At 42.7% G+C, this 11385-nt stretch overlaps 1 protein-coding gene across 1 annotated transcript; it reads right to left on the reverse strand.

Annotated features, from left to right (window-relative positions):
• Positions 1-3757: 3757 nt before the first annotated feature.
• ETAA1 (Ewing tumor-associated antigen 1) lies at positions 3758-10562 on the reverse strand (the record flags this gene model as incomplete). Its single annotated transcript, XM_010156974.1, has 5 exons — positions 3758-3873; positions 5933-8073; positions 8401-8519; positions 10083-10159; positions 10425-10562. Coding segments are annotated over 5 exons (2591 nt in total), but the record flags the coding sequence as incomplete, so codon positions are not given.
• Between the last annotated feature and the right edge of the window lie 823 nt (positions 10563-11385).

The following is an 11385-nucleotide window of genomic DNA, read 5'->3' on the forward strand; positions in this document are numbered from 1 at the left end:
TCACTGCCTGCCACAGGAGCGCCTGAAATGACCGTACGCCTAACCTAGCCCCTCAGCTGCGGGGGCACCAACCCATTTCTACCTGCACCCCTGCTGCATTGCTGGCTTTCATATCCAGATGTCTGAGAATTAGGCCAAGGTGAAACTCCTCCCGTCTGCACCCTGTCAGCTTCCGCGTGCTGCCCTGTCTGCGGGGCTGGGTCTGTCCAGCACCCTGCCGGGGCCAGCGCAGCAGGAAGAGCCGAAGGGCAGGATGGCACTTGCAGGAAACAAGCTCCGTGGTGTGCACTCTGCTAAGATACGTGTATATCGCCAGAGTTTGTCTTTCACTAGATTTCTTCTAAGTATTTTGGATGTTTCTGACCCGCCAATATGAATATATATATATATTTTAGACAAAAATTCCTACCATGCAGAATTTTATTTTTGATATTGTAGAGGTTGTTCTTCTTTGTAACTATTTCTGAGCCCTAACAAAACTTCACAGACTCCACCAGTGAAACTACGTGGCGTTAAAGTTACTTTAAGCTTTTCACTTGTACCAAATTTGCCTAACAAAAACAGTGTAGGAGTGTTGTAATTTTAACGCAAAACATTATTTCTCTGTTTTTAACAGCATTGAGTATGTGGAGGGTGTCCCTGCCCATGGCAGGGGGTTGGAACTGGATGATCTTTAAGGTCCCTTCCAACCCAAACCGTACTGTGGTGATTCTGTAAGTCACAGGAAAAAGTAACTCCATTGAGTTTGTTAACTAAGAGATGGTATGTTGGGGCATTTGGGGATACGTGACTGAAGAAATCATAGTAGTCCGTCTCAGTTATCAGTTAAGAAACGTGATCCCAAGAAGTTGTGATTCCTATTTGAAAAGTATGTTGAAGAAACATTTAAGAAAAGCCAAACTGCAGGCCTTGAAGTGTGATATCTGTGATAAAAATAGGTATTTATGAAAAGTAAGTCAAACCCCAAACCCCTCTGTTATGATTAGTTTAACAGGGGAGGGCAGTGGATGCAATTGCCATGAACTGTCACACTAAGCAGCAAATTCTTTAAATACGGTTAAGCAGCAGATAGGAACTACTTGGGTAAGTGACAGTAATTGGTCAAGGAGTCAGTTACTGGTCAAAAAGTAGTCTGTGTCTTCCTCCCACTGGAAAGCCTGCAAAGGGTCCTTTCCACACCCCTCATGACAACAGAATTCCCGTGTCATACACTGAACTCTCATTTTACAGCCAAGAGGGGTGGACAGACACTTGTGGGAAAGGATGAGCCGGGACGTTCTTACCCTGCGCGGGGGGGAGAGCAGTGGTGGCACTGTAGGCAGGCAGCTCCAGGGCCTTCCTGTCCTGGGTGCTGAGGACATCGGCCTGGCCTGGAAGGGCAGTACGCTGGTTTTAAACTGAGCGTGCCCACGGACACACGCTGGCAGGTGTTCAGGGTGTACCATTCTGCACGCTGAGCTGGCGTAGCCACCGTGTGCTCAGCCTCCATCTGCTGTTACCTATTCATCCCCATTACAAACCTGATTAAAAGTTAGCCCTTTTCCATCAGTGAACGAAACCTTCCTAAAAAAAAATACTCTCCAGCACCCGCAACAGTTCCTTCCTCTCCAGTTAGCTCGTCTTCCCAAATCAGGAGTGTGATTAACCACACTATCCTTGAAAACAAACATTACCCTGGTTCCTTTACAGAATTATTCCTAGAGAAACACCCTGGGAGGGGAAGGGCTGGTAAGCTGAACACTGTCCTAGCAAAAGCCTAATCTTTACCTTTCTCCATCAGAGCTGACGTTCTTGTGCACCAGCACCCTAAAAGCCAGTTTATAGCTCTCACACTTCACACTGGTAGTAGAAGCCCCTTTTCATTGCCACTTTCTTGGCTAACAGAACATCTGGGAAGTTACCCGACAGTTCAGATTTTCCTAGACCACCACAAAGAGAAGTTTATCCCTCAGATGATGCACACATCAAACTCCATTCCTAGGATAAATACATTTTTTGCCACAGCCACTCTCTGGGATTTACATTTGTCACACGGATGTGGGGATCTTGTGTCTTAACTGAACACTGCCAGCAGGGCCTCGACGACACGACGACGAACCTGGCTATTGTGTCCCACGCTACTGGTTAAGGATATTATTACCGTGAAGTTATCTGAAAAGCTGAAAACATTTCTTCCTGGGTTAATTCTCAGTCGGATCCATAAGCTGATCCAACTCGTATGGCGCAACAGCTGGGGGACAGGGAGCTGCAGCAGCAGCCTGTAAGTCACACTTACTGGGCACCGGCAGCGCCGTTGGTGGGCTTGCAGCTCCGATTTCATCATCAGCTGCCTAGCACTTGGCATGGGGTTCGTGCAAAAGCAAACCTACTAGTTGGAAAACCAGTGTAGTTAAGTATTTCAGGACTCGGCTGCAGACGGCTGTGTGTAGAACCAGTTCCTCCACCAAGGATTTCTACTTTAAATGGATCAAAGGAAGCAATTTGTCACCACTACAGGTAGAAAATTGAGACTTAGAATAATAGGGTAAATTACCAAGAGAGAACATTCAAGTGAAGTCCGTATGAAATTCCCATTTCACTCCCTTTTACCAGTTTCTGTAGTACTGGTATTTCCAGAACAGACTAGAAAAACGTAAAAAAATTTAATGATGATTTACAAATATACAGTACTTACATTTTTAGGAGTTACAAAAATGGCACATACTACAGTAACCAAAAGCTTCCTCTAACCTTTGGTACATTTCAAAGTTATTTATCTACAAAGAAAAATGACGGTCACTTTTCATAGTGTCACATGTTTACATATAAGCATTTCTCAGTTGAAAAATTCTTGCAGCTTACCCACAGGCAGTTTTTCCAGTCGGAGCTCGGCACCCATCTATCACATCAAAAATTCTATCACCCCTGTTAAGTTGACATGACATTGCATTTTTATGTTTTAACAGCCTTTAGTTTGAAACACGTGTGCAACCCATAAGGCTAAACTGGTTGACAGCTGTTGAGATTTCACCTGGTATGGTTTCATTAAATGACACAGGCTCCCCTTTTTTAATTCGCTCGGAGACACACGTTTAGAGAAAGGTGGTCCGGTGTTGTTCGTTAGGGTATTTCCAACTCTTCATGAAGGGAGTAATAAAAAAAGAAATTAAAATGTCCTTTCCAGGATGCTTTTTCACCTTCTGAAATGTTTCTATTACGTTCTTCCTTCACTATGCACAATTCTTGGCTAAGTTAGTGGAGACAGACGGAGCACGCTTCCCAAACCCTGTTTGCTTCCATTAGTTTTCCCATGTTGGATGTGTTCTAGGTCGTACTTTCCTTAAACCAAAACTTCAAAACTTTATGTCGCCTGAGAGCAAACATGAGTTTTTTTTAGTACTTGAGAGTTGTCTTAGAAATTAAAACACTCGTAGTAAGAAGAATACAGCCAAAACACAGTCTGTGTGGGACGCGTGTGTACTCCCTCTTTCATGATTCTCAGACGGTGCGATTTCAACACATGACAGTAGGCGAACACGATACAATCTTCACTGTCCTGAAGGTAGTCTGGGACTACACATTTACAACTGGCAGTTTTTAATGAAGACCAAATACCACCAGGGTCTTAGTTATGGCTCAGGCCAAGATTTTTTGAAACTGAGGAATAGGCAAAGCTGGCCATCAGTAGCTGTGAACAAGGTTTAAAAAATATGTCTTCCAGCATTACAAGGTTTCCCTCCCAAAAAAACTCGCTCCATAGACAAAATAAACTCCAATTTCAAGCATCTTTATAGAACGCCTGCATTCTGGATTTTCTTCTTGCAAGAGCTTCTTGTTTTTTTCTTTCAATCTCTTCTTGAGAACATTTTCTATTTTTCTGTTCCACCACAGACACTGTAAATAAAAAAACCCACATGTATTAGGAGCCTTGAAGTTTGTTCAATATGTATTTTAACATATCTGTTTTCAATGTTTGAAGATCTATGGCAAGAGCGCGCCGGTCTGGCACCCAAGTTAAAAATGGCTCATCTATCCTGTCCCCAAGGCAGGAAGGGGGACAAGATGCTCGACCTTTGTAGTGCCACCGATTACTGCCTCCCAGTGAAAACATGGGGATGCAGACGCTTGCTTCAAGGAAATTTTACTTGGCTGCCCTTCAGGTGAACCCTGTGACATCAGGAGTCAACACAGGAGATGGGTTAAGAAAATTAAGGCTATTGGAGTGAAAAGGGCTCTACAATTCAGTGAGTTAGGCAGATATGGGCATGGAGATGGTATAGACACAGGGGTCAGATACAGTCCAGGTGTCACACAAATAAAACCAGAAAGGTTGAAAAAAGGTCAAAAGTAGCAATAAAAATTGGCAAAGGAGACAAGAACATGATAACTCAGTGTAATATTTTAGATGTTGTGTTACAAAACTATCTAATATTTTAGATGTTGTGTTACAGAACTATCTAATATTTTAGATGTTGTGTTACAGAACTATCTAATATTTTAGATGTTGTGTTACAGAACTATCAATTCCCATACAATAAAATCCTGACCTCACTGGAAGCAACAGGAACGCTCCCTGAGTATGTCAAGAATTTTAGTTTTCTACACCAATTTCCAATTAACGTGTTTTTAATAAGCAGTCCTTCAAACTGGATAAATAAAACAAAGGGTCTCTCTGATTCTTATAAAGAAGAGGAGGTATCCATGAAGAATTACCTAGCAGTTTTTGAAAGGATTGCTTAACATCCATCTTTTTGTTACAGCAATGTCCTTTCACCAAAAATTTGAGATGAGGACAGTTTTTGTTTATCTGTAAAAACCCTATGCTGTTCTTTTGCATTCCTTTATTCTCTAGAACATTCCACAGAATGACTCTCCCGTCCCTTCCCCCTCAACATCTGAAATTGCTACTTTCTGTTTATCTGCTGCTTTGCTGGGGAAGAAACCCAGATAAAATACTGATTTTTCAAATAATACTGGCTGGTATTTTGCAGGAATTAGTTCTTTCTGTTGGTTTTGGAACAGTGCTTCCCGAATACTGAGGTTCAGAGAATCACGGAATGGTTTGGGTTGGAAGGGACCTTAAAGACCATCCAGTTCCAACCCCCCTGCCATGGGCAGGGACACCCTCCACTAGAGCAGGTTGATGCAGTACACGCTGAAGGCACGTTTGATCAAAAGGAGCATTGACTGAAATTTCACCAAGCGAAAACAAGACTGGCTGGCACGTGACTGGTTCTGCATTTCCCTGGCAAGTAACACCAGCGCACGGAATATTACAGACTGTCGCTCGACCACGGAAAAGTGACTGACCTACCCCTCTAGCTGAAAGGAAACGATGGCGTTTAGACTGGTAACACAAGAATATTCCACTGTCGGTTTTAGCTAGAGCAAACGAAGATACAGGCTGGGGGGCGTTGAATGGTTTGAGGTTCCAATTTCCAGGTGTACCATTATAAAAGAAACTGGCATTCTGTATCACCTGCTGCCTTCTTTCCCTGCCCCACCATTAACTGGGGTTTTACAAATTGTGGCTAAGGAATTTTTGATGTTTTTCAAAATGAATGGTAAATTCACACAATAACGTTTACTACGGATCAAAGTAGTATTTTTAGGTAGCAACTGAAGAATGTGGTATATGGAGTACTGCCATCAACCTGAACTTGATCCTAGTGATTCTGAGTGTCTGTGAAGAGAGAGTGTGAGGTATTCAGGAAGGGGAATGAAAATGGGAAATCGAAGTCCTGAACTACAGGAATTCTGAAGATGCATCAGGACAATTTTGTTTTGGAGGAAATAACCTCCAGATTCTGGTTAGGACACTTACTAATGCCTAAACAGAATGCATACTGAAGCCTTCTGTAAGTTGCAGTACAGTATAAATGTCTCTACCATTCTGATCACTGTAAGAGAACAAACAAAAGCAGTCTCCCAGTGACACCGTAAAGACACATACCTGATGTAGGCAGTGCAAAAGACTCTGAAAGGTGCCTCTTGAAAGGTGACTTCTTGTTGTCAACCTTGCTGTGCAAAGCCACATTCACCTGATTCTTGCTTCCTTCCAAGCCCTGCAGGGTAATTCCAATGCCAGAATGACTCCCTGGATTTTCAGACCCTAGATGAAGAGCATCCTGAGAAATGTTAGTCTTTCGGAACTTAAACTTTGAAGGCATAATTGATGTTTTGTTACCACAACTGTTATTTGGCATCTTTCCTGCATTACACAAAAGATTTGGGCTGTCCAGTGTTCTGTTACTAAAAACGTTTACTGCATTAACAGGGCCGACTTCAGAACCAGTCCCTCCCGCAGGCACAGAATGGGACCTGTACCATTTCCCTGAAACACTCTTCGCAGTGTCTTCAGCAGCAGCTTGCTGACAGCTTTTGGACGGCGCGTACTTAGGCTCCCCAGAAGTACCCGAGATCACAGTCCGAGGACTCGAGCCGTTTTTACAGTTCACTATGTGACCCGCTGTGGCCAGCCCATGCATGACCTTCAATGAACTCCTACAGGAATCGCTCGGCGAGGGACTGTCCTGTTTGGCATTGGGTTTTTGTGCCACCAGGCGATCGGGCAGTCCTTGTTTAGATGACAGGGAGCTGCTACCAGCATTTGACCTGGAATTAATACTGGTTCCTGGTACAGTTTTAGCTCTTTCATTTCCTTGTTTAACATCCTGGCTCCGAGTCTGCTTTTCTACATCATCACATACCTGATACAACAATTCATCATCCTCACAGTCTGCATCCCAAAGACTATTGGATTCACAAAACATATCCAATATCTCATCGGAGAATTTCGGTTCATTCCAGTCATCAAATGACAGAGGACATTTCTTTGGTATTTCAGCTTGATTTAGATGACCTGTATTAGCTTGGTTAACCACTTTAGTTAGATCATTAGGTTTGGTATTGGTACAAACAGTGGATGATTGACAGAAAATACCTGTGGTGTTATTCCCAGCTTTTTCAGTCCGTTGTCTATGAGGATTAGATCTTGAAGGAAAAGGAGGAAGAGGATCACTTTTAGGCTGAATACTTACATTTCCATTCCCATTCTTAATGTGAGATTGCTTTGAAACAGGAATATAGTTCAAATCACCGTTTGGGGGACTCTTCCAAACAGAGTTCATTTTATCCGGCTTAACGTCAGACTTGCCACGAAAGGCTACAGTCTCTGTCCTGGAGTTTTCTGTCTTACTGCATGGCTTTTGTAACGACAGAGATTTTGCAACACTCTGTGGTTTTTTACTGGGAGGTTTCAAAGGTGAAAACTGCAAACTCTTCGGTTTCTGTACATTCCCCAAACAAGTTACTGAACTGAAGCTACTTCTTTCCTTTGTTCTGCTGGCATCACTTAAACTGTGCGCAGATGGATTTGTAGGAACGGGTGGTGCTTCTTCAGGACTTATCAATTCAGGATTTTGGGTTATTTGCATCACAAAAGAGTCATCTGCCAAAAAATCCGTATCCCAGTCATCCAAATCATCATTACCTACTCCAGCAAGCTTACTGGAGACTACCAATTGTGTCTTCAACGAACAAGGACCTTTTTTTGTCAGTGTGTGAGTATCAGGTTTTGGAGAAGTTTGGTTCACACCTCCTAATGCACACCAAGCCTCTTTTTTATACGCCTCTGAATTACCATGTTGCGTGTCTTTAATTTGCTCCTCTTCCAAAGTGCTTTTATTTTCATGGAAACTGTTATTTAAAGAAATACCGGACAGTCCTTGGCTCAACTGTCCGCTGCACTTCTGAGTCGAGCAGTCAAAAAGAGCACGAAGGGCTATTTCAGCCTCAAGGTCGACAGACTTTTGACTGCTAGACTGACAGGGCTCTGCAGCAGGGATGCCAGTGCTCTGTCCAACTGGCCTCAGGGACAGAGCAGTGTCTGTTTCGGCAACTTCACCAAGCAGTGATTTCAGGTTCTTCGTATTTCCTTCATCTTTTAAATTATTTAAAGACTCTGAGGCAGTCGGGATGGAGTCATGATTGAGCTTCTCTTGTTCCTGAACAGCATCTAGCTCTACTAGATTTTTATCAAATTCCTTAGCCAATTTCATGAGTTCCTCCTCAGGATTTTTTATTTTAAGATCTCTAGATTAAAAAGCAAAAAGATAGAGAAAAGAAAGTCAGACCTGCTGAGAAAGTTTAGCCAAGCTCAGTATCACCCCTGCACAAGATGTTCACTTGCTGGTTGAACAACTACAGAGAACATGACCGAACCCCACCGCTTTCAACGTGCGGTCAGCGTGCAACGTTGTTGATAATTCCCCATAAATACCCCAAGAAGAGCTAACAAGCCCAGAGGGAAAAGCATTCTGTACGCTAATGTACAGTTCTTGGCTCACTGTACAGAAAGGACCACCACATACTCTTTTACAAAGGCCCAGCTGTCACGGGCAGGGTGGAACTCTAACTTACCTTGTACAGCTTAACTTTGTCCTAGCTCGCACTTTCACTGCTCCAGGTGTACAGGGAATAGCATCCTCACCAATCCATGTCCCTAGAAGGGAGCCTTCATTACAGGCTGCTTTTTCATCCTGAATGATTAGATTTATAACGCTTAGCAATTTGATTTCAGATAAAGACTGGACTAGACACACACCTGGTATGAAAGTTGCTAAACCAATTAAACTGCATCAGATCTGTTGAAAGCTACAGACAGGAGCTAAACCAGTACAAGCTAAGCGAGATTACTGTGACATTGTCTGCTGGTATCACTGTCATTTTATGCATTTAGAAGCGGAACTTAAATTAAAATAACTGAATTTTACTTAGTTGCTCCAGTCAAATACTCTATCTACTTCAGGTTTACACATAATCTGCAACATTCACGTGACAAGCTGCGATCTAGTTTACCTCGGTATGCTGCTAAGGAGCTAGTCGAGACACACTGTCTTTATCCACTTAAAGCAGCATTAACAGCTCTTTAATGAGCTTGAAAGAAATCATATTCTCTAGGCATCTAGAAAAAAAATTCTGACTTCTTCCATTACAACTCCTTTAGACAAGGGACCTTTACTGGAAAGAACTGAAGTGTAGAAACTAAGTGAACTTGCTTCAAAGTTTAGGGTTGGATTTGAATTCTGAAATCTGAGAGATGCAATGCTGCAGTGGTAAAACGTGAGGAGGATCAGAGACAAAGTTTGGATGTGAGAAATTACTGCCTGTAAGCCAGCAAAAGTAGTCTGAAAGGTACTAACAGGGTGGGTTTGGGTAGGGTTTTTTAAAATTTTGAATTAAAAAAAAAACCCACGAGCAACACAGTTGCAAATCCAGTCTTATTTACATTTATGATAGGGCTGTAATCATTTAAGAGGTAGAAAGTGGCATCCCTCACCAATGATTTTGCAATTCTTCCAATTCTTAAGTATAATTTTTCACAAATACGCCAAATACTGAACACATTTTACATGGCCCTGTCAAATAAGCCAGCATATTTTACAAGCTGAGTACTACAGAACAGTTTTGGGAAGAACAGGTTCTCTTCTTCCACTTAAATAAAGACAAACAATAAGCCAACACTACTTTATTTTCACTTTCCAAGCTGTGAACATCAGGTTTACAGCAAGAGAGAGACACCAAGGGCATGGGTCTTAGGGTAAAAAGGCAAATCATTTAGAATAAGAAAGCAGCATTACCATGCTTATATTACTGTGGAGTCCCTCTCTCATCGGAGTCGTGTTCTTGTGCTTCAGCATGCATTCAAAATCATTCAAAATGCTTAAAAACAACTGCCAAGTAAAGCCAGTATGCAAAGAAACTTACCTTTTAACAGATGAGTAATTAAGGACAAACAAACGCAGCAGTATTCCTAAAACCAGGGGCAATATAACTTTCCAAAATGGAGCTGCTGCAAGTCCACTTTCTTAATACACATTTTTTTTACACCATCTGTGTCTCCTAAGAACAACCAGTCAAATGCTATGCTTATGAGTTTAATTCAGCCTGGTTCTGCAAACACGTTACTAGTCTTCTGCATGCCCAATTCTTACCACACTAAGGAGACTACCGTAACTAACACTGAGCCTTCACTCCAACACAACGCTGCAGCGCTCTTCGGTTTGGTTACTGCACATACAGAGCACAGAAGTCACAATTACCTGAGGAGCAATACGATTAACAATTTCTGAAATTTCTACTGCGCATCTGCTCGTAGACCGTTTGGCTTTCCCACTGCCTATGAAAACAAACACAAAGCTGTCTTAAAAAACTGCAAACCCATTCAATCTATCATGTGCAGTACATACGAAATAAGTCAAATAGACGTGCTAAAACCAGAACTTGATTCAGCACTATAGCGAAGACCATATGGGTTTTTAATAAAAGTAAAACCAAGCAACCTAACCATGATAATAGAAAGGGAACTTTTTTCAAGAAATTTTGTAACGTCCCACTGCATGCCTCAATTAGGCACCCCGAAGTCTGGATTTCATTAGCATTACCTAGTCTGTGTGTAATTGGTGAATGAGGATCCCAAAAGATTTCTTGCTGTATGTCGGTGTCGTTAACAGGAGAGCTGAAGGTCGGTATTCGGGATTTCCTACTCAACAATCTCTTTGGTGTTTTATGTAAGCATGACTCTGCGTAAACAGAAAGATGATCCTTAATAAAAAATAACAAATGAAAAGGCCAGAATAACTTAGGACATACAACGAGACCAGGCACAAAGAAGATGCTTTAGGAACTTCCAAGAATAAGTTGGCACTGATCAACATTCCTTTACTTGCAACAGGAATATTGTTCATAATTATGCATTTAATTCAGAGCGCGGCTCTTTTTTCAGTTACATCACCACAGAGACAACAGACCATTACATGATACTGAGAGCTCTATGCTCAGCAGCCGATGGTAAGGATGAGACTTATCAATCCTTCTACTTGAGGGAATAGTGGCTTCAGCTTATGTTAAAATTGCGTATACCTGTATGGGAGAGCATTCTGTATTCTGTCTTGCTCTGTGTCTTTCGGCAGATTATGATTTGGGTCACGACTTTAAGGGGCCCCACTGTACCTTTGTACCTCCCTCCACTGGGCCGTTTCAGCTAGGGCTGGTCAGAGCAGGAGTGGAGCCATTCACAACCACCTTGCAGCTGAGATCAGGATGTGAACTGAACCCGCTGTGGGAAGCTCAACGGGTCACCCCTGCCCTTCAGACATGACACTGCCGACGTGGAAGCCTACAGAAGTCACTTTAAGAGATACAAGTACTAGGCGAGCAGCATCTTAGAAGATGCTTTGCACGGCCAGGCTTTATCCTCTCCTCGAGTGGATTAGTGTCCTCGGCCAGCTCTCAGCATCTGCCGCGGTACGATGTTCTTCGTCATTCCCGGACGAGAACAGCCCCTTCCCAACGCACACGGACGGGAGCGTGGGAATACCTCGCGTCGGCCCCCTCCGCACAGGC

Source organism: Eurypyga helias, unplaced genomic scaffold, assembly GCF_000690775.1.
Source record: "Eurypyga helias isolate BGI_N326 unplaced genomic scaffold, ASM69077v1 scaffold6168, whole genome shotgun sequence".
Classification (NCBI taxonomy): Eukaryota; Metazoa; Chordata; class Aves; order Eurypygiformes; family Eurypygidae; genus Eurypyga; species Eurypyga helias.